This window comes from Eutrigla gurnardus, assembly GCF_963514095.1.
Source record: "Eutrigla gurnardus genome assembly, chromosome: 7".
In the NCBI taxonomy this organism is placed as follows: Eukaryota; Metazoa; Chordata; class Actinopteri; order Perciformes; family Triglidae; genus Eutrigla; species Eutrigla gurnardus.
In genome coordinates, this window is record NC_139921.1 from 2116141 (window position 1) to 2139851 (window position 23711).

At 48.2% G+C, this 23711-nt stretch overlaps 3 protein-coding genes and 1 long non-coding RNA gene across 4 annotated transcripts in view; 3 read left to right on the forward strand and 1 right to left on the reverse strand.

The window, feature by feature from the left end:
• LOC311016207 (uncharacterized protein) overlaps positions 1-23711 on the forward strand; it is a 618931-nt gene that overhangs the window by 547346 nt on the left and 47874 nt on the right. The gene's annotated exons all lie outside the window — the stretch shown is intronic.
• LOC311016209 (uncharacterized protein) overlaps positions 1-23711 on the forward strand; it is a 199603-nt gene that overhangs the window by 22816 nt on the left and 153076 nt on the right. The window lies entirely within an intron of this gene.
• LOC311016222 (uncharacterized protein) lies at positions 16969-18584 on the forward strand. Its single transcript, XM_084013803.1, has 6 exons — positions 16969-17316; positions 17399-17469; positions 17669-17845; positions 17933-17991; positions 18062-18127; positions 18251-18584. Exons 1-6 carry the CDS (start codon positions 17150-17152, stop codon positions 18326-18328), a joined length of 618 nt encoding a protein of 205 aa, XP_083869929.1. The 5' UTR covers positions 16969-17149; the 3' UTR covers positions 18329-18584.
• Positions 18774-19641, reverse strand: LOC311016228. Its single transcript, XR_014597460.1, has 4 exons — positions 19545-19641; positions 19330-19442; positions 19136-19247; positions 18774-19055 (listed from the first exon to the last, which is right to left on the reverse strand). It is a non-coding gene; the product is annotated as an uncharacterized lncRNA (long non-coding RNA).

Below are 23711 nucleotides of genomic sequence, written 5' to 3' on the forward strand. Positions count from 1 at the left end.
GTCCTATTTATCAATGAAATGTATGACGTGACCCATCACCATCAAGTTACCGCCCCCTTGTGATGTCATATACTAATACCCAAAGTATATTTATTAAGCTTTAAAACACACACCAAAAAACACCCAATTGTCTCCAACAATAACCTTTAGCTGCATTGTGTTTGTTCTCTCCATCAGATGTCTGTGAACTGGAACTGGACACAAACACAGTCAGCAGAGAACTCAAACTGGACAACACCAACAGGAAGGTGACACATGTGTTCGACGACCAGTCATATCCAGATCATCCAGACAGATTTGTCTCATGTCCTCAGCTGCTGTGTAGAGACGGTCTGACTGGTCGCTGTTACTGGGAGGTCCAGTGGAGAGGAAGGGTTTATATATCAGTGAGTTACAGAGGAATCAAGAGGAGAGGAGACGACTCTGTGTTTGGAAGTAATGATCAGTCCTGGAGTCTGTGTTGTTATGCTGGTGGTTACTCTGTCTGGCACAAAAACAAACAAACACTCATCTCCTCCTCCTCCTCCTCCTCCTCTGGTGTGGTAGCAGTGTACTTGGACTGTCCTGCTGGCACTTTGACCTTCTACAGAGTCTCCTCTAACAAACTGATCCACCTCCACACCTTCAACACCACATTCACTGAACCTCTTTATCCTGGGTTTGCAGTCTGGTCTGGATCAGTGTCTCTGTGTCTCTGAAGCTGTTCACAACAAACACAAAGCGGTGTGATTACATTCAGAGTCAATGCAAAGATGTGAATGAAAACATTGCAGTTTGTAATCAGTCAGGTTCATTCCTCCTTGTACTTGTTGTAAATGTATTAATGCTTGTGTAAATGTACTTAAATGAATGGAGTATATCGGGATGGCTTTGTCTTTAGACTGAACCTTGTCGTGTTGAGGAACATGCATTAGTGACTGGAGCAAATAGTTGCTGTCCAGTGAAAACCATCAACATGAAACACAGAGCACACACAGATTAGAATAGAAAACATAATGTATTTAACATATTACAAATAAAAACATATTAAACTGTTTCTTCATTGTTGGAGAAAATGCTCCTGCTAAATCCACTAAGGAATTATAAACTATGATGATGCTGCAGCTGTGATTTTCCATCCATCAACGCTTTATAACGCTTGCTCTTGGGTGATGTTGAGAGATACACAGACCAGCTGATGAAGACGGCTGCATGATGCATGTGAACGTGTCTGGGTAGAAATGGTGACTTTGCTGCAGTGAACCTCCGTTGAATTGAATCCGGCGTCACCAACAGGCTTGGAAGAGGAGAAGCGTCCGCTGGCTGCATCTCGGCTCTGGGCAACTCCGACACTGCGGACGCAAATAAAGGTCGGAGGTGTTTTGTCACTATTGTTATCGTCAGCTTCACCTTCGGCCTGGACGCAATAAGTAATGCATAATATTCTCCAAAACGAAATTGATTAAAATCAAGATGAGAGAATGTGTGGATTCAAATCCAACGACTGAAATTATAAAAAGACAAAAGTTCTATGTAATAAGGAAATTACATGAGGTCAGGTTTAAATAAAATTAAAACTGCAAGCAGTGTCGTGACGGGCCCTCGTTCATATGTGGTTGTGGAATGCCTGAGGTCACAAAGCAGTGTTGTGACCGCCTACCCCTGCTGGGCCACCTCTTGGGGTGCAAGTTAAGACACAAGCAATCGACATTCAAAGCCATCTATCTCCCTGACTGCTATTTGAGGTGCATGCGAAGTGTGGAGCAAATGAGACAACGAATAAAATCATTAGCAGGTGTGGAAAGTTTCATGACCGTTGATCTGGTGTGATCCAAAGTGAAACTACATTTCAGCCACAGAGCTCACACACATGTCCATGACTTCCTGACATCTCTCCTCCTTCCCCTGTGTCCTCTCTGCAGGCTGAAATGAGAGGAATTAGTCAAAAAATAACCAGGTGTGGCTGTTACTTGGAAAAAGTCACAAAATCAATGACATTTCCTGTCACCAGTAGGTGGCGCTCTGACTGTGAGTCAATATTAAAGTGCAGATGTGTTCAGGAAGGAACTCTTATTAAGTCTGGAAAGTTTGGAGCAGATCAGAGAAGAAACACTAAAGTTATAATAGTTTTGATGTTTATGGCGAAGGTTCAACTGACAGCTGTGTGAGGTGCATGTGAAGTTTGCCATCTCCCCTGTGTCCTCTCTGCAGACTGAAATGAGAGCGTTCAGGGGCGGAGCCACTGATGTCCGATGGGGTAGCGAGAGAGAGAGAGGTGGAGCTATTCCTCGCAGCGTTCAGGGGCGGAGCCACTGACGTCCGATGGAGTAGCGAGAGAGAGAGAGAGAGAGAGATAGCCGTATGTAGCCACCAGATGTCCCTAGCGTCCGCCGGGAACAGCTGGCTTAGGACACGTGTGTGCGGCGTGTATGTGTGTGTGTGTGTTAGCGGGACACAAACAAAGAGAGAGAGAATGCGCGAGCGATATTCTGAGGCTCAGAAGCCGTGCCGCTATCACACGGGCTCGCGTGAATGAACTGGCGTTTATTCCGCGAGACCGGTCTTTTAACTGATAGTAGAGGCTTTCTGAGCTCGCGAATATGGCGGAGGTTAGTCGAAAACACTGTTACAGAAATCAACCCAGCTGCGTGGTACACAATCAGTATTCACATACAGCAGCACATGAACAAACGGACTCGGCGGTCCGCGATCAGAACTTTGGAGAGAGAGAGGGATCTGGTGGCGCCGGTATTTATAGCTCACGGCTGGTCCGGGGGAACCCCTGGAGTCCCATGCAGTTGTAAGCCAATAGGTCACCAGTTGTGTGACGTCAGATCTCGCGACCAGGTGGAGGTGACACTAAAATGGTGGTTGTAGTTTTTATCTCCTTTGTCCCTTTGTCCGGCCGCATTGTGTAGGCTTTGTAGGCCGCATTGTGTAGTCCTAACGGTTAGGTCCCAACACTGGCGAGCTTTCAGCGCAGTCTTGGCGAGGCTTTTTGCCACGAAACTTCCGCTACACCAAGCTGAATCTGTGACGCCTCCCCCTGCTGCGCCGCCACACCCATTTTGGCGCAGGCGATCCACCAAACTGCCAAACTGAAGGTGCGCAAGGCTGCGCGGGTCGAAACTTGCATTGCGCCGGCTCCGCCACCCTGCGCCGCCCTGCGCTGTGCCACGAAACTAGGGCCCCGTGGGTTAAAGCTCCCGAAAAGCAAGGTGAAGCTGCCTCTCAACTTTCGAGAAAGGTTTTACTGAATCAGTAAAGGTTTTACTCAACATAGGAAAAACCCTGAGTGATAAAAAGAGTATTTTGCCCCATTTGGTAGAACGCTGAGATCCGGGATCCCGAAGACTGTGGCCGTGACCAGTAAAAGTTAGCAGCTAGGTTTAAAGTCCGTGGGTTAAAGCTGCCGAAAAGCAACGTGAAGCTGCCTAAGATTCTCAAATTTAGAGAAAGGTTTTATCAAATTAGGTGAAAGAGTTTTCTACTCATTTAGCAAGACACAGAGAACTGCGTTGACGGCAGTTGACCAGTTACAAAAAAAAAAAGGATTCTCCTATCAGAGAGTTTTGGTTTATTCTCATCAGAGAAAGGTTTTGCTAAGTCAGTAAAAAAGCCGAGGTCAGATGTTCCTGCCTCCTCCGAACCGCTCTGCAAATACTAGGGCACCGGACACAGAACAAGGGGGTAGAACCCGTAGCAGTAAGACATTCAATCCTCTTACTTCATCACAATAAAAAAAATAGATAATGATACACCTGAAGTAAACATCTGCCCCATGATTGAAATGCCAAATCCTTGCGCAGGAGTAGGCCAGCTTCCTGTAGTCAGAGTTTACTGTCCGTGGACGGAGGCGGATGTAAAAGAAGCCACAGCTGACGTTCCTCATCCTCGAACCAACAGCACAGAGTTTGAAACACAGTTCAGGAGGGTGTTTGCCAGCTACTGGCTAAATGCGCTGGAAGTGGAAAGAGCACTCAGAAGCGTATTGAAAGGCGATTGGTGTCTGATTATGGGAAATTGGAATCCCCTTAACGGAGCCAATAATAATAATCCCCATGCGTATAATACAGATGGCTGGGGAGCAGTAGTGGATCGCTCCTGGCGAGAGTAGTCAGGGGCAGGGCAGACTACTTTAAAATAACAAATTGCAAACAAACAAAAGACGAACCAATTTTGGTATACTTCGACAGACTCAAAACAGTCTTTGATACTAACAGTGGCATAGCTTCCGATGAAGAAAGATGATAGCCCGTACGCTATGCAGCTAAAGAATGCATTTATGACAGGTATGAACCCAGACCTGTCTTACTTCATCAAAAAACATCTGATTGGACATGCAACGGCAGGCTTGCATAACATAAAAGAACACGCAGTGCATGCGGAGGGCATATATAGAAACAAGAAAAAGGAGAAGATAAGCGACTCCTTTGTGTTAGAAAACGATGATGAGGACTAGAGGAGTGATTGCAATATGTTTTTCTGAGGGGGTGCACCGAGGGAGGGGCAGATGGCGGAGAGGAGGAGGAGGAGGGAGAGGAGGGGGCGCGGAGAGGAGCAGATCGAGAGACAGGAATGATGTTTGCTATAATTGTGGTAAAACTGGACATTGGGTGAGAGACTGCAGGTCCGAGGGGGGACGAGGAGGAGGGGCAGGAGGCAGAGGACCCAGATGGAACCGAGATTCAACTCCCCGGAACCGAGAATCGCCTCCCGCATGACTATCTCAATGGACAGGTCATGCTGACACACCACTCACACACACATAGCACACAGAAGCGTCACTCACACACACACAGGGAACAGACACAGAGGCAGATGAGATTCTCTCAGTAAAAACAATAGACGCTCCGTTAGGCCTAGAAGAGAAACCGTTTGTTACATTAAAAGTGAACACTCACAAAATACAATTCCTGTGTGATACCGGTGCATGCAAATCGGTTGTGTGAGAGGAAGATGCTGAAGGCTTAACTAAATCAAAGTCAGACGGACTTAGAGTTAAATCAGCCACAGGGCATGTGATGGTAGAGCCAATGTGCAAACCAATTTGTATTGAAGACCCTGAAACCAAAAGAAAAGTGTTCTCATCGATGGCCATCTCAACACTATGCCCAGTTAACTTACTGGGGAGGGACCTTATGTTAGCCCTAGGCATAGGAGTAGTTCCATCTTATGATGGAATGAAGGTATGTAGGGCAGCACAAGGACACCGAAAACGAAAAAAAAACTATGATGACGACGATGATGGCTAGTATGTCATAGAGGGGGGCAGATTAAACTATTGGTACAGCATAGCACTCACACATCCAGACATAACAATGTTTGTTGACGGTTCCTGCAGGAAAAATCCAGATGGCACGAACGCCAGTGGCTACGCGGTGGTAACACAGGAGAAAGTATTGAAATCCTCACCTTTGCCGTCACATTTCTCAGCACAGGCAGCAGAGAGAATAGCTCTGATGGAGGCATGTAGATTGGGGGAAGGGAAAGCTATCACAGTTGACACAGATAGCCAGTATGCATTCTCAACACTGCATGTTTTCGCACAACAGTGGAAAAACAGAGGCATGGTAACATCTACAGGCAAAGCTATTCAACACAAAGATTTGATTCTAACTTTATTGGATGCTATTCTCCTACCAAAAGCAGTTGCAGTCTGTAAATGTGCAGCACACACCACCGGGACTGATCCAGGTTCATGAGGAAACCGCAAAGCAGACGAAGAAGCTAAGCGCGCAGCGCATAGGGGCAGGGTTCAGATTACATTTTTGTAGCTGATACTGACACAGAACACATTGACCATGACATTTTGAAGGACATGCAAGCCACAACACCAGACACTGAGAAAACACTGTGGTGCGACAAAGGAGCAAAACAAACAGATGATGACATCTGGAGATGACCTGAGGGTAAGCTCATCCTTCCTAAATCTCTTTATAGATTTGCGGCTATTTTGAGCCATGCAATTACCCATGTCTCAACAGGAGGGATGGTAGCAATGATAAATAAATGTTTGACATATATCCATTAAATAAACATGCGATAATGCGAGTGAGACTATCTGTATTCTTCTGAAAGGTGAAAAATAACATATTTGTTCTAGAAAAAAGTAGTCCTGCATAATATTTTATGCTGAATACAAAAATGTAATTAAACATTGCTCAGTTATTTTGAACATTTTTCAATAGACTACATGCTGGCAGGGAGAGAGTGTCTTAAACGTATTAAAACATTAATCATAAGTAAGAATCACAATTCATCCGATTAAATGCATTTATATCGATTATTGGTGAAGCCAAAACGATTCATTCAATTTATTTATTTTAGCAGATCAATTTAGTAGAATCTATAGGACTGACAATCGATTCATCGATTAATCGAATGAATTGTTACACCTCTACTGTCTAGTAATAGTAGATATGTTTTCAAAATGGGTTGAAATCACACCAACAGCAACAAACAACGCTATAGTAGTAGCAAAAATCCTTGCTACTGTTATTGCACCAAGATTCGGATTCCCAGAAACAATTTACTGTGATAACGGTCCACATTTCAGGAACCAAGTCATGGCAAAATTATCAGAAATGTTTAATATTCAACTAAAGTTTCACTGCAGTTATCATCCACAGTTAGCAGGGACAGTAGCAAAACTAAGGAAGGCTATGGAAGAGACAGGTAAACCATGGACTACATGTTTACCAGCAGTAGCATTTAGCATGCACATACTACCAAATGTGACGGGACTGTCAGCATTTCAGATCCTATGTGGCAGACCCTATAGGGTACCTCTCATCTACACAAAGGGAGATGACACTGAAGCAACTGAAACGATTGCCAATTACATGTCTAATATGATGAAAAACAAAAATATTATGTCCAAAGTATCTCCTCCTACAGATCTAGTGGCGGAAGGAGAACCTTCGGTGAGGCCAGGTGACTGGGTGTTCATAAAGACCCTAAAAAAGAAGAACTGGTCATCTCCTCGCTTGGAAGGTCCATACCAGGTTCTGCTATCTACACCGGCAGCAGTCCGCATCGCTGAGAGGGGGACGTGGGTTCATCTTACACACTGTAAAAGAGCATACAGCACTCCAGGGGAGACAGATAAGTAAAAACACCACACCATGGCAGATAGACCGTGGAATCCATACCGAAGGACGGGATGCGGTATGAGAGGAACACTGTGTCTAATGACTTTGATAACAGTGAAAGTGGTAGATCTGATACTCGTGGGTACACGAACGTCAGTCTCGACAACCGAATGGCAACAACAATCGCACCGCAACCGAGCCACTGATTGTAAATTCAACACTAGCCAATCGAACGCTAGCCAAATTAAGAGCTAAAAGGGAGATAGGACCGCAAACCAGTGGAGATACCAGACCGGTGAAGGTCAGCATAACATGCACAGAGGGACAAGATTGCGTGACCTCCTTAGACCTCTGTACTATAATTGACTGTGGTACAGGACGGCAACAGCAGTGGGCTTGGTCTGAGAAATACATTTGCATAACGACTTCCCCATACATTGGAGTTTTCGGAGAATCAAAAACAAACTATGGGTGTGATTGTGAGGAATGGCAGTGGGCTATAGCAAACACGGTCACAAGAAGTGATAATGGGACTTATGTGTTGGGGTGTGGTTAAAGGGGACAGATCCAACTGCACTGATAGGATTGAATGTTGAACCTAGGGAGAGAACAACTAGGACCGATGTATCAAGTGCACTGCCCACATCTGATGACACCTCAACACTCCAGCCCAACAGACAATTGGTTAAATATCTATATAACGTCACCACACTGCAAGACAGAATTGCACTAGACAAAAATCAATGGTTGGATTTGCTGTATAATACGGTTTGGCAGAATTGTCCTAAAAATGATTGTCTGGCATGTGCAGCAGCAAGACCGACTCTGGGAACTATGCCGTTCCCCCTGAACCCTGAAAATGAACTGACAGGTTTTCAATGTATACTACTGCGCATGGACGAGAACAGGCAGTGGACCACAAGATCTCCTGGTCCGAGCTTTGGCAAGCTGAGCCTTACCGGATCAAGTTCCTTATCGCATCCGTCTATGACGTCTTAACCAGCCCAGAAGGACGCTATACTTGCCGCCACGACCAGGTGCTGAAGGCGATAGCAGAAGCGAAGTGGCCAACTCGTCTGTCCCAAAGAGGAGATTGACCACCATCTCCGCAACACCTACAGTGATGCTGCTTGGGATGAAGACCTAGGTCCCTTCAGACCATTAATAGACCCCCCAGGACCCACCACTGACTTCAACAGCAAGAAGCCCAGTTGGAAGGAGGTTCAGGAGGTCGTCAAGGCAGCCAGAGCCAGTTCTGCCCAGGGACCAAGCGGAGTGCCCTATAAAGTGTACAAGAGGTCCCAGACTCCTTCACCGGCTGTGGAAGATCCTGAGGGTTATCTGGAGGAGGGGAAAGGTAGCCCTACAATGGAGATTTGCAGAAGGTGTCTGGATTCCTAAGGAGGAGAATGCTAAGAACATCGAGCAGTTCAGAACCATTGAGGGGAAGATATTCTTCACCATCCTATCCCGTAGGTTGACGGAGTTCCTCCTGAAGAACGAGTAAATCGATACCTCTGTACAGACGGGGGGAATCCCTAAGGTCCCAGGATGTCTCGAGCATACAGGTGTGGTCACGCAGTTGATCAGAGTGGCAAGAGAAGGAAAAGGAGACCTTGCAGTGCTGTGGCTTGACCTTACCAACGCTTATGGATCCATTCCGCATAAGCTGGTGGAAACAGCACTGGATCGGCACCATGTCCCAGGTAAAATCAGGGACCTCATCTTGGACTACTACAAGAGTTTCAAGCTGAGAGTCACCTCTGGGGCAGTCACATCCGAGTGGCATCGGCTGGAGAAAGGGATCATCACTGGATGTACGATTTCAGTGATCCTCTTTGCCTTGGCCATGAACATGCTGGTCAAGTCAGCCGAAGTCAAGTGCAGAAGTCTGCTCACCAAGTCTGGAGTCCGCCAGCCCCCCATCAGAGCCTTTATGGATGACCTGACAGTTACAACGACGTCAGTGCCGGGGTGCCGATGGAGAAGACCATCACCTGGGCTCGGATGTGTTTCAAGCCTGCAAAATCAAGGTCCCTGATGCTCAAGAGAGGGAAGGTGACAGACAAGTTCCGCTTCTCTCTGGACGGCACCCAGATTCCATCAGTCACCAAGAAACCAATCAAGAGCCTCGGCAAGACATTTGATTGCACACAGAAGGACGCTGCATCCATCAAGGCCACAAATCAGGAGCTGGAGGCATGGCTGACAGCAGTGGACAAATCTGGTCTGCCTGGTAAATTCAAGGCCTGGATTTACCAGCACGGTGTTCTCCCCAGGATTCTGTGGCCCCTGCTTGTGTACGAGTTCCCGATAACAACATTAGAGGGCTTCGAGAGGAGGATCAGCCGTTACCTCTGTAGATGGCTGGGCCTGCCACGAAGCCTGAGTAGCATCGCTCTGTACGGGCAGAACAACAAACTGAAACTCCCCATAAGCAGCCTGAATGAGAAGTTCATGGTTACCCGTGCAAGAGAGGTGCTGTGGTACAGGGAATCCAGTGACCCAAAAGTCTCCCAGGCTGGCATCGTAGTCAGGACTGGTAGGAAGTGGAGGGCAAGGGATGCAGTCGAGCAGGCTGAGTCATGCTTGCGTCACAGCGTGCTGGTTAGCGTTCCAACCACGTGCTAGGCAAGCGTTCCAACCACGTGCTACGACAAGGCCCAGGGTAAAGACAGACGCCGACTTGGAACCGCGCCGGACTTGCAGATGAAGGCCGACCTGGGGAAGCAGCTCAGATTCCCAGAGCATATCACGGAAACCACCCTGAGACCAGAAATAGTCCTGTTCTCAGACTCAACAAAGCAGGTGGTTCTTCTGGAGCTGACAGTCCCCTGGGAGGAGCGTATGGAAGAGGCCAATGAGAGGAAGCGTGCCAAGTATGCCGACTTAGTGGAGGAGTGCCGCAGACGGGGGTGGCATGCTCGGTGTGTGCCAATCGAGGTGGGCTGTAGAGGCTTCGCAGCACGACCTATCTGCAAAGCATACAGCCTGCTTGGCATCACTGGGGCACGACAGAGAAAGGCCATCAGAGCAACAACAGAGGCAGCTGAGAAAGCCTCTAGATGGCTGTGGATCAAGAGGGGTGATCCGTGGGTACATGCTACCTAGACACAAGTCGGGACTTGATCAATCCTGGCTGGGTCGCCTGGGCAAGGGTGTATGATGTTGAAAGACCCAAAACACCCAATGACCCTAGGTTCCATCACTGAAGATGTGTCTAGGTGCATCAATAGATGTATATTTAACTACTGCTATACAACTCTGCGTCTCTACCTGCTGACAAGACCTGCACCAGTATGCACGATCTGTTTCCCCCTGTGCCAACTCACATGCGGCTACCCTGGTTTGAGCCATATGACGGCAACTACACCTGTCTGTCCAGAGAAAAAGGTATGATTAGTGTAGGAATTTTGACTTCCTGTAATCTAACCTTGAAGTTATCAGCAGGAGAATGGGGTGTGCAGGATTCGTGGGTGAGAAAACAAACTGTGGCCAGGGCGGACATCTGGTGGTTCTGCGGTGGCAGAACACTTCGAACAACATTACCAACTGATTGGACGGGTGTCTGTGCTCTTGTGCAACTTGTAATGCCATTCTATGTCCTGCCTTTGAATAATACCAAAATCCTACAGCATGCAGAGGCCTCAGAGACGCTGGATCGCGTTAAGAGAGACGCCCCTGACGGCTCCTTTGATCCTCATGTCTATATGGACGTTATTGGGGTGCCTCAGGGAGTCCCTAACAGATATAAGGCCAGAGATCAGATTGCAGCGGGCTTCGAATCAATGATCATGTGGTGGTCAACCACCAATTAAAATGTTGGTTGGATTAACTATTTGTATTATAACCAACAGAGGTTCATCAATTACACCAGAGACCGCATCAAGGGGTTATCAATTAGATAAAACCAGTCTCATGGCATGGCAAAACCGGATGGCGCAGGACATGTTGCTGGCCGAGAAAGGAGGCTTGTGTAAGATGTTTGGGGATATGTGTTGCACTTTCATTCCCAATAACACCGCCCCTGACGGCAGTGGGACTAGGGCGTTGGCAGGTCTGACATCATTATCCGAGGAGTTCGTGGAAAACTCAGGTATTGATGAACACCCTTACTTTTCATGGATGGAGAACATGTTCGGGAGGTGGTCAGGGCTCATACAATCAGATCTGGTAACCATAATCATAATAACCACAATTATGACTACGTTGTGTTGTTGTTGTGTTCCATTCCTGAGAGACTTGGTTCAGAGGCTGATTGACGTTGCCATGAGCAAGATGTTACTGTACACCAGAGTGCCGAATGATGAGAATAAAGATGATGCAACATCATATCTGCCAGATTCCGAAGATGATGATGAATTAACCCCTGTGAAGTGTGCTTCCTGATTCCTAGGTGACCAGAAAGCCAATCCCAGCTGTCATTGGGCGAAGGCAGGGTACACCCTGGACAGGTCGCCAGTCCATCGCAGGGCCAACATATAGAGACAAACAACCATTCACTCTCACATTCACACCTACGGGCAATTTTAGAGTCATCAATGAACCTATCCCCATCCTGCATGTCTTTGGACTGTGGGAGGAAGCCGGAGAACCCGGAGAGAACCCACACTAACACGGGGAGAACATGCAAACTCCACACAGAAGGAACCAGGGCCGACCCGGGAATCAAACCCAGGACCCTCTTGCTGTGAGGCGAGAGTGCTACCCACTACACCACCGTGCAGCCCAATTTTAATTTAACTTATTGAAGTAAATACATTATTTGAGTGACGTCTGGTCTGGGATGATAAGAGTCTGGAAGACGTTCAGATCAGGCTGTAAAACGTGAAATAAAACCCGACACTTTTAGATAATATATTTTGTGTCATCAAAGTAAAGTGACATACCGAGTGCTGTCCCATTTGTATTTCTACCATTTCAAGTCCTCACAGCCTCTCACACTCAACCGTTTACCAGGTGATGTCACTTAAAGCTGTAGTCTACAATTTATCACTTGCGCCAAACTAGCCAATAGTAGCCATCCGGTCTGCATGGCAGAGACAGATTCAGCAACTGCATAGCTTATTTCTCGCCTAAATTGTTTTCAGAAACACCTTTCGGTGAACTATTTTCGTAAAATAAGACGGAGGTGGGAGGCTGCGAGGGGAGAACGATACGAGCTCAAAGGAACACAGAGGGGAGGGGTGTGTGTGTGTGTCATCCTTTCAAATCGTAGAATACAGTTTTAAGTACCTGAGGGTTCAGGACTTAGACCTTAGGGGGACATTGGGATTTGGCCAAAGACTCCCACAAAGAACACCCCCACTCCACATGGCTGACTGGTCGACACACACACACACACACACACACACACACACACACACACACACACACACACACACACACACACACACATGTATAGTATTTAGTTAGATAGGCCACTTAGACTTAGTGTATGTTTCTTGTTTATTGTTAATAAACCCCTTATGAACATACTGCTGTGTTTATTAATGTTGTATAAGAATGAATGATATCAACCTCTTCTCTGTGAAGAATTCACAAATCCTTCGACTGTTTGTACTCATATTCTAATAGTTATTAATTATTGGCATTTCAGTACAAACTCCTTTATATTGAGACTGAGTATTGATATTAATAATTATCTATTAATAACTGAATCTGCTCCTGTTAGTTCCCCAACACTGTGTTTTTCTCTGCGATCCAACAAAACACACACCACTACACACCGGTGTCCTATTTATCAATGAAATGTATGACGTGACCCATCACCATCAAGGTACCGCCCCCTTGTGATGTCATATACTAATACCCAAAGTATATTTATTAAGCTTTCAAAACACACACCAAAAAACACCCAATTGTCTCCAACAATAACCTTTAGCTGCATTGTGTTTGTTCTCTCCATCAGATGTCTGTGAACTGGAACTGGACACAAACACAGTCAGCAGAGAACTTAAACTGGACGACACCAACAGGAAGGTGACAGGTGTGTCAGACGACCAGTCATATCCAGATCATCCAGACATATTTGTCTCATGTCCTCAGCTGCTGTGTAGAGACGGTCTGACTGGTCGCTGTTACTGGGAGGTCCAGTGGAGAGGAGATGTTCATATATCAGTGAGTTACAGAGGAATACAGAGGAGAGGATACGACTCTGAGTTTGGAAGGAATGGTCAGTCCTGGAGTCTGAGTTGTTATGATGGTGGTCGTTACTCTGTCTGGCACAAAAATGAACAAACACTCATCTCCTCCTCCTCCTCCTCCTCTGGTGTGGTAGCAGTGTACTTGGACTGTCCTGCTGGCACTTTGACCTTCTACAGAGTCTCCTCTGACAAACTGATCCACCTCCACACCTTCAACACCACATTCACTGAACCTCTTTATCCTGGGTTTGGAGTCTTGTCTGGATCAGTGTCTCTGCGTCTCTGAAACTGTTCACAACAAACACAAAGCAAATTGTTCACTCGGTGCGATTACATTCAGAGTCAACGCAAAGATGTGAATGAAAACATTGCAGTTTGTAATCCTCCTTGTACTTGTTGTAAACGTATTAATGCTTGTGTAAATGTACTTAAATGAATGGAGTATATCGGGATGGCTTTGTCTTTAGACTGAACCTTGTCGTGTTGAGGAACATGCATTAGTGACTGGAGCAAATAGTTGCTGTCCAGTGAAAACCATCAACATGAAACACAGAGCACACACAGATTAGAATAGAAAACATAATGTATTTAACATATTACAAATAAAAACACATATTAAACTGTTTCTTCATTGTTGGAGAAAATGCTCCTACTAAATTCACTAATGAATTATAAACTATGATGATGCTGCAGCTGAGATTTTCCATTCATCAACGCTTTATAACGCTTGCTCTTGGGTGATGTTGGGACTTTGAACATCATGAGGGTGTTCTAGTCCTACTGTATACAGTACTCTAGTTATGTTTTTGTCTATTGGACCCGGACTGAGAGACCAGAGGCAGAAGGCAGGTTTAAGATGTTTATTGTAAACCAGAAATGAATGGTGCAGCAGGCTGGTGCGGGTGACGTGTCCGTTCGAGCTGGTTAGCAGAGGACTGCTGAGGTGACGAGCAAGCAGGTGGACTGGCAGGCAGGGATGAGTCCAACGGGAGAATGCTGGAGTCCTTCTGGAGAGCGAAGTCACAAAAAAGGCGTTAGTAGAGATTACGACTAGGCAGGAGAAAACACTGTTTGCGGAGACGAAGATCAGAGCTTCACACATCACCGTAGGGACGAAATAATCTGGCGCCGGAGTGATGAGGACGCCAGGTTTAAATAGTCTGCTGGTGAATTGATGATTGGCATCAGGTGTGCCCGCTTGGTCCTCTGCTGCCGGCACGCCCACCGGCCACACCCCCCAGAGTGGCTGGAGAGTGAGAGGGAAAAGGAGGGGGAAGACAGACAAGGGAAAACACAACACAGAAACACAGAAATCCCTCCCACTGTCCTGGCAGAACCGTGACAGTACCCCCCCCCCCCCCCCCCCCCCCCCTAACGGGTGCCTCCTGGCACCCTGCCAGGCTTCCCCGGGAACTGCCGGTAAAAGTCAGAGAGCAGGGTCTTGTCTTCTATGAGGGAGCGGGAAATCCAGGAGCGCTCCTCCGGACCATAACCCTCCCAGTCCACCAGATATTGGAACCCCCGGCCCCGGCGACGAACATCCAGAAGGCGGCGGACGGTGTAGATGGGGTGGTCGTCCAGAAGCCGGGGGGGTGGTGGGGGTTCGGCCTGAGGGCTCAATGGGCTGGAAGAGACGGGCTTGAGCAGAGACACATGAAAGGAGGGATGGACCTTGAGGGAGGCTGGAAGCTTAAGCCGAGCTACCGCAGGGTTGATCATTCTCTCGATCTCAAAAGGACCAATGTACCTGGGCGCCAGCTTGCGGGAGTCCGTCTGAAGGGGCAGGTCCTTGGACGAAAGCCACACCCTCTGGCCCGGTGCGTAGTCCGGGGCCGGCCTGCGGTGCCTGTCCGCTAGGCGCCGGTTCTGAGCCGCCGTGCGAAGGAGGGCAGCGCGGGCCGCCTGCCACACCTGCCGGCACCGCCTAATGTGGTCCCGGACGGACGGAACTGCCACCTCACTCTCCTGTTCGGGGAACAAAGGGGGTTGGAAACCGTTAGCGGCAATAAATGGTGACATACCCGTGGCAGAGCTGACGAGGGAGTTGTGGGCGTATTCCACCCATGGGAGATGAGTGGACCAGGAGGCAGGGTGACTGGCGGAGACGCAGCGCAGCCTCCAGGTCTTGGTTAGCCCGCTCTGTCTGTCCGTTAGATTGGGAATGGTATCCGGATGAGAGGCTGACCGATGCCCCGATCGCCGAGCAGAACGCCTTCCAGACCTGAGAGACGAATTGTGGGCCGCGGTCCGACACGATGTCCAGGGGGAGACCATGAAGCCTGAAGACATTGTGTACCAGGTCGTCTCCAAGGCTGAGGGGAGCTTAGGTAGGGGGACATAGTGGACAGCCTTTGAGAACCGGTCCACAATGGTGAGGATGACCGTATGTCCCTCCGAGGGTGGCAGTCCAGTGACGAAGTCCACGGCGATGTGCGACCAGGGTCGATGAGGAATGGGCAGAGGTCGTAACAGGCCGGCTGGAGCACGGTGGGACGCTTTGCTGCGGGAACAGACGGAGCAGGCCGAGACGAACTCCTTGGTGTCAGCGTATAGTGAGGGCCACCAGAACCGCTGACGAACGAGGGCGAGGGTTCTCTGGAAACCCGGATGACAAGCCAACCTCGATGAATGCCCCCATTGAAGGACCATAGACCTGAAGGGATCCGGAACAAACATCTGGTCGGGTGGACAGCCGTCCGGTGGAGGATGGGTGCGCTGCGCCTCCTTGACCGTGCGTTCGACCTCCCATCTGGCGGCAGCAACCACACACTCGGGGGAAATGATGTGCTCATCAGTGTCTGGCTCATCCGTAGGAGAGAACTGGCGGGAGAGAGCGTCGGGCTTGGTGTTTCTCGAGCCAGGTCGGTAGGTGAGGGTGAAACAGAAACGCCCCAGGAACAGAGCCCATCGAGCCTGGCGGGAGTTCAGACATTTGGCCGAGCGGAGGTGGGTAAGGTTGCGATGGTCGGTCCAAACGAGGAAGGGGACAGCCGCTCCCTCCAGCCAGTGTCTCCATTCTTGCAGGGCGAGGACGACGGCTAACAGCTCCCGATTCCCCACGTCATAGTTCCCCTCCGCCTGGGAGAGACGCCGAGAGAAGAAAGCACAGGGGTGGAGCTTCTGGTCCGACGGGGATCTCTGGGACAGCACCGCCCCCACACCGGTGTCCGAGGCGTCCACCTCCACCACGTATTGGAGATCCGGGTTCGGATGGACCAGGACTGGAGCCGTGGAGAACAGCCCCTTCAGTTTGGCGAACGCCGTCTCTGCATCCGATGACCAGGTGTATGGGAGCTTGGAGGAGGTGAGGCAGGTGAGTGGAACCGCCACCCGGCTGTAGTCCTGGATGAAGCGGCGATAGAAGTTGGCGAAACCCAAGAAGCGCTGGAGCTGTTTCCGGTCCGCCTTGACAAAGAGCTTGTTCTCCAGGAGCCTCTGTAGGACGGTCCGGACATGCTGAAGATGCTCCTCGGGGGAACGAGAAAAAATGAGAATGTCATCGAGGTAGACAAAAACAAAACGATTCAGCATGTCACGGAGCACGTCATTCACCAACGCCTGGAAAACAGCAGGAGCGTTAGTGAGACCAAATGGCATGACTTGGTACTCGAAGTGCCCTAGGTGGGTGTTGAAAGCCGTCTTCCACTCATCCTTCTCCCGGATGCGCAGCAGATGGTAAGCGCTGCGCAGGTCTCGCTTGGAGAAGATGGTGGCCAGGGGCCCGTTTCACAAAGCAGGTTCAACAAACTCTGAGTGTAACCCTGAACTCTGAGTTGATCTACTCTGAGATAGGAAACTCTGAGTTTTCGGTTCCAGAACAGCTGATTTGAGTTAGGTTGATCAACTCGGAGTAGTTTCACCTGGAGTTAAGCTCGTGCACCACAAGTATAAAAAGACCGCATCAATGGAGCACCGATTCGACGAGACACCATGGCAACAGGGAAGCGGCGGGCGTCATTTTTCACCCCACTTGAGCTCGAAATTCTGATGCGCTCATACGGTGAGTTTGACGACGTTTTTCGAAGCAAGTGTAACACCGCTGCAGCAGCTAAAGCGAGGGAGACGGCGTGGGAGAAAATTGCTGCTCGGGTCAATGCGTAAGTTTTAATGTAGTCCTTTGCAATCACAATAATATTACAGGGTGACACTGAGTGCAGCCTAGTAATTAATTTCATTTAGGTGCAATCCCATGGGGGAGAAGCGAACTTGGCAGCAGCTGAAGATGAAACATAAAAACATTGTTCAAACAGGTAAGACCTCGGCAGTCTCACGGCGGTACCTCATTTTGATTATGTTTGACATTGTAAAGTAGCTAAATATTAAGTGGCTGTTTGACTGTACAGTTGTTTATCACCAACATAATGTTTTCATACACATTAATGCCTTCTCATCTGTATCATGTTCTGTTAAATATATAGGCTATTTAAACTAACACAGACTTCTACTCAGCCAACAGAAAGAAAGCGGACGCCCGTAAAACGGGGGGTGGCCCCGCACCGCCTCCTCTAACGGAGGCAGAGGAGCTGGCTCTCAGCCAAAATGTAGGAAGGCCAGTGGCAGAGGGAATCCCGGGAGGGAGCTCATCATCTGAGCTCACCCCCCAAGACACAAGTGCTTTCATAAAATGTATTATGCCTAGATCTATCTATCTCTATCTATCTAAAGCCTATTTATTTCCCTTTCATGACTTTGTTTTTAATTTTGTCCCAACAGATTCTGATGGTGCTGTCTGCCTGGTGGAGCCCCCTCATGCCACAGCAGACCTTGCCACTGTAAGTAGCAATAATCCAAAGATTTTGTCAAATGGTAGTTTAAATATACTGAAACGTATCACTCATCTAGGATGAAGAGTATGAGGAAACGGTGTCTGCTGCCTTTACCGAGGGGGATCCAGAAAGGCCTATAGAGGTAACATGTTGATATATTACTGATAGTTCTCTTCCCATTTACATTTATTAACATTGTGGTGGAATATAGAGTGACATTTAGCCTACACTGAAGTATTAACACACTCTCATCCTTTTTTAACAGAGCATGGCTGGGCAGCAGCAGGAGGGTCCCTCAACTTCCACTGCAGAGATTGACACAGTGAGATGGATGTTCAGTTAACACCAGAGATTCATTCTGTGAATTCATGTGCAACTGTATAATGTCCTCCTTGTATGTATTCCCAGTTACCAGTAAAAGACATTTATAAAATTCACCTGCTGAAAAAAATACAAAAAACAGACAAAGAAATGCAGTACTTGGATCGGCAGATTAGAAAGGCAGACTTGGAAATTCAAATACTGGAGCACAAGTTAGAGGTTGGTACATGGTCGCAGGTGAATTATGTTAATTATGTTAACTATTGGAACATTACCTAAACTAGATCTTTAATTTGCAGGAAATAAAGAAGACCAAATGAAATGTGTAATATGTCTTTATTTGACGTTGGTGGTGGTGATGATGGTGACTCAGTCACTGAAGTGATGATGACATATTGTGTCCCTGACTGCTCTGCCGTCCTGCATAGCTGACAGGTGGATGGGGTCGTCATCATCAGCATCTTCAATTTGTAGGGCAGGGTGTTGCTCTCCTCTAATAGTAGCAATATTATGAAGAACAACACATGCCACAATAATATCACAGGCCCTCTCAGGGGTCACCCTGAGGTGACGTAGGCACTGGAAACGGGCTTTCAGCAGGCCTATGGTCATCTCAACCCGGGCTCTCGTCCTGCAGTGAGCCCGGTTGAAGTTCTGTTGGGGGCCTGGTTCAGGGTCAGGGTAAGGGGTCAGCAGCCTCGGCTGGCATGGGTAACCCCTGTCACCCAGCAGATGGCCATCAAACTCTCCTGTTATGTATAGTAGAGTATATTAAAAGGAGGGAGACAAGTGAGTTATACAGTATTGTGCTAATCATTAGGCTGCTTACCACGTTGCAGCCTGTTGCTCAGGTTAGACTCGCGATACATTCTTGAGTCATGAACAGACCCAGGCCACTTGGCCTCCACATTACAAATTATGTGTGCAGCATCACATACGATCTTGACAGTGCAGAGAATGACAGATGTTGAATTATGATGCAGTCTTCATCATTTTGAAACAGTATACTCAATCCACATGTACCTGCACATTTATGCTGTGAATGGACTTCCTATTCACATAATCCACTTCATTCTGTGACGGAGCCGTGATGGGGATGTGTGTGCCATCTATGCATCCAATCACACTGGGAAATCCTGAAATAAATTACAATTAATAATCCCAGTCTGAGGTTGCAGCACAATGTCATTAACAGAATATTATTTAATATTAATTTAATGGATCTCTACATCATTCACCTGCAATCCTGTGGAACTCCTCCTTGATGGCTCTGACAGGTTTGTGCCCAGGGAAAACAACAAAAACAGGCAGTAGCCGTTTCAGCGCGAGGCACACCTTTCTGACCGCTCTGCATACAGTTGCCTTACTCAAGTGCTCTGCATCTCCGATGTTGTACAAAAAACTCCCGTTTGCCAAAAAACGCAGCGCAACACATAATACCTGCTGGGATGTGAGAGCATGACTTCTGTTAGTCAGATTGCAAATGTAAGGACGGATAAGGTTGTGTATGTAAATGATGGACTGTGATGTGAAACGGTAGCGCTCAAAAAGATAATTGTTTGGAAATGCAAGAACATCTAGGCGCGGTCTGATAATCATCTCCCGACGAATGTTTAATTCTCTGCGCAGTAACGCTGCGCCTTCATCCACGGGATCATTATCAAAAGGACATCCCATGATGGTGAAAATAGTCGCCACCTACAAAAAATTATTATGAACAGGTACTGACTGATGATTTACTCACAAACACACGGCAGAACTATAGTACGCCAAAACTCGCCTGCCGACTGAATGAGGAAATCAAATACCGTGTGTGGCTGAAAGAGGGCGGAGACAGAGAGAAACTCGAGGTTTGTTGAGGAAAAACCTGGTCCCGACCAGGTTAGGTTCAAAGAGTAAGTTACCATGGTAACTGACCGAGAGGTTAAGTTACCTCTCTCTGTGAAACAGGCTAGAGTTACCCCTCTTTCTCTGGTTTGAGTTACCTAGCTTTGTGAAACGGAAAACTCAGAGTTTCTCTGATTTCAGGGTTAACAGACTCAGAGTTTTCACTAAACCTGCTTTGTGAAACGGACCCCTGGTAGAGGGGACCGAAAGCAGAGTCAATTAAAGGTAATGGATACTTGTTTTTGATAGTGATGTTGTTCAAACCCCTGTAATCTATACAGGGGCGAAGTGTACCATCCTTCTTGGATACGAAGAAGAACCCTGCTCCCACCGGTGAGGATGATGGGCGGATGAACCCCGTGGCGAGGGCGTCCCGGATGTACTCCTCCATGGCCTCACGCTCCGGCCGGGAGAGGTTGTAGAGGCGGCTAGACGGGAGCGTAGCACCGGGTAGTAGGTCGATGGCGCAGTCGTAAGGGCGGTGAGGTGGTAGGGACTGAGCACGGTCCTTACTGAAAACCTCCGCCAGGTCGTGATAGGCAGAGGGGACGGCGGCGAGGTCTACCGGTGCAGGAGGAGCTGGGGACACAGGAGCACCGGAGGGGACAGCCGAGTGGAGACAGTTGGAGTTGCAGTGTATGCTCCAGCTGCTAATCCGTGCCGAAGACCAGTCGATGTGTGGGTTGTGAAGTTTGAGCCAGGGAAGACCGAGGACCACGGGAGACTGGGGTGAGGGGATGATGAACAGTTGGATTCTCTCGCTGTGGTTGCCAGACAGGAGGAGTGTGAGGGGGGCGCTACGGTGAGTGACCCTGGCTAAGACCCGGCCATCCAGGGCGAAAACCTCCTTTGGAACCGGAAGAGGGAGTGTGGGGATGTGAGCCCGGTCTACCGTGCCTGCGTCGATGAAGTTCTCGTCAGAGCCCGAGTCCACCAGTACCGACAGGGATAGGGGCTGCTGAGACCAGGTAAGGGTTCCTTGGAGTTGGATGCGGGAAGGGGAGGTGGCCGCGGAGGCAGTTCGGCTCATCAGCGCTCCCCTGTCGCATGCTGAGCCTGGGCTTTTGGCCGAAGGGGACAAAGGGGAAGAGCGTGACCGGACTCGCCACAGTACAGACAGAGTCCCTCCTTTAACCTTCGCCGGCGTTCCGCTGGGGGGAGGTGTATCCGGCCCAGCTGCATTGGTTCCTCTGGAACCTGGACGGGGGGAGGAGATGTGGCGGTGGAACGGGGAGGTGTTGCGGAGGGTCCTTGGAGCTGATGGTAAGCAGGAAGGGACCTAAGGGACCTCTCCCTACGTCTCTCCCTAAGCCGGTTATCCAGCCTAATGGCTAGGGAGATTAGCTCCTCCAGGGAGGAAGTTTCATCACGGGCGGCTAGCTCGTCCTGGATGTTATCCGCTAACACCCTTAAAAACACCCCCTGAAGTGCGGCTTTCTGAAGAGAATTGTCTGCTATGCTTGAAATTAGCGCTGCAGGGAAACCTCAGACGTATACAGTGACGGAAACTCACCTGAAAAAATGTAAGTACAAAGACACACTTGTTAATAGGAAATATCCAAAATATTAGGTCTTTACGGTCAATAGTTTTCTCATGAAACATCATTGAATGAAGTTGATGATCAAAGTTGATGTCCAAGTTTTTGTCAGCCAGGAAGTCTCTTAATGTCTTAACTGCCCATTTCGTGGTTTTCTTTGTATTTATCTCATCCTTGTCATCCTCTAATTCGTTCAATTCCTCCGGTGTCACCTCCTTGTGTCGCTTCTCCTTTTTCTTTTCATATTCTCTTATCTCTTTTTCTTCTGCTGCATCCCAGTCTTCAAAGTTGTCAAACTCACCAAATAAGTTAAAAGACATGATAAAATCACTCATGTTTTGTCTGTCTTGCTGTTGTGATGAATAAACTGTGAAATAGCGTTGAGTCTCCGTTGCCATGGTTACAATCTAGCGTTTGAGCCAGCGCAATAATTTAGAACTGTCATCAGACAATTTGACGGAACGTCTTTCCTAGGTGTACATTAACACTTTTTAACCTACACACTCAAGCCATTCAGAATCAAGTATTCTATGGGCTGAAATATGTGCCACTAGAAACTGAATTTGAATCACATAATTTGAATTTGTATTGTTTAATTTGAATCATTGCATTGGAAAAACTGAATCTGAATACTATAATTTGAAATTGAATTTATTAGTTTGGAACTGAATTCCAATAAACTTGAAACTGAATGTAAGATTATGAAATTTAATTCAGTTTCTCTGAAACTATATTTGATCCTCACTGAACATTCGATTCTATATATTTTCACATTCAGTTCTCACAATTCAGATTCAGTTCTCAAAATTCAGATTCAATTTACTGTGACAGACATCCGGGTAGTTGAGGAAGAGCAATCGAGCGCAGATACACAGGACTCCTCTTCAGCCAATCAGCACCTACGTTTTTGAGCACGTGACATAGTGGTAATTTACCTTAATGCTGGCTGGTTGCAACCCGCCATGAGACGGAGGAAGAAGTGCTTGACAGACTGGCTTGACCATGGATGAGGCTGGGACAAATACGGTAATGGCAGTTTACCATATATTTTAACGAGCTTTTGTTTAACTGTTGTTAATGTTATAGCTATTTTGTAGAATCGTTTCGTTTCGTCAGCGAGCATAAACAAATCATAATGTTTACAATTACATTAGACTACTAGCATGCAGGCCCGGAGTGGCTAATCGGGAGGACCGGGACAATTCCCGGTGGGCCGGTCTGACTTTTGGGCCGCGAGGGCCGGTGTTCAATTATTATTTTTATTTATTTTTGTGCCGGTGTTCAGTCATGGCACTGAGTGGAGTGGGTATCACGTGTATGCGTCGCGGGGATTCCCGCAGGTAAATAGACACAAGAACCCAGCCGAACTCTCGGCCCTGATGCCCCCAGACCATGGTGAAAAGCCCGCGGTCCTCACTAAAACACAGGCCCGCCCAGGTCCACAAGAGTCCACACTGGCGGACTCTCCGTCGAACGCGAAACGCCAAGACGCGCCGCACGCAAACCAGCCGGGGAAACAGACAGCTGAACACGGCCGAACTATGGGCACTTGTGCCCCCAAGGCTGTGTGAAAAGGCCGTGCAGCTCACTTAAGCACCGGCCGGTCCAGGTCCGCGCCACGCCACAATTACGCACAGCGAAGCCGGACTTCTGCTCCGTCCGTACACACGTAAAACAGTCGGACGCGTTGCGGGGATTCCCGCAGGTAAATAGACACAAGAACCCAGCCGAACTGTCGGGACTATCACCCTCAGAGCTGGCTGAAAAGCCCGCGGACATCGGTCAAACGCCGGCCCGCCCAGGTCCACAAGAGTCCACACAGGCGGACTCTCCGTCGAACGCGAAACGCCAAGACGCGCCGCACGCAAACCAGCCGGGAAACAGACAGCTGAACACGGCCGAACTATGGGCACTTGTGCCCACAAGGCTGTGTGAAAGTACACGGAATTACAAGGCTTTAGAGAACAGTGCGCTATTGTA

Coding starts and splice junctions, on each gene's coding strand:
- LOC311016222 (XM_084013803.1), top strand. CDS start 17,150: ATGGCAACAGGGAAGCGGCGGGCGTCATTTTTCACCCCACTTGAGCTC. Junction 17,846..17,932: donor CACAAGTGCTTTCATAAAAT/GTATTATGCCTA, acceptor TTGTCCCAACAG/ATTCTGATGGTGCTGTCTGC. Junction 18,128..18,250: donor ATCCAGAAAGGCCTATAGAG/GTAACATGTTGA, acceptor CTTTTTTAACAG/AGCATGGCTGGGCAGCAGCA.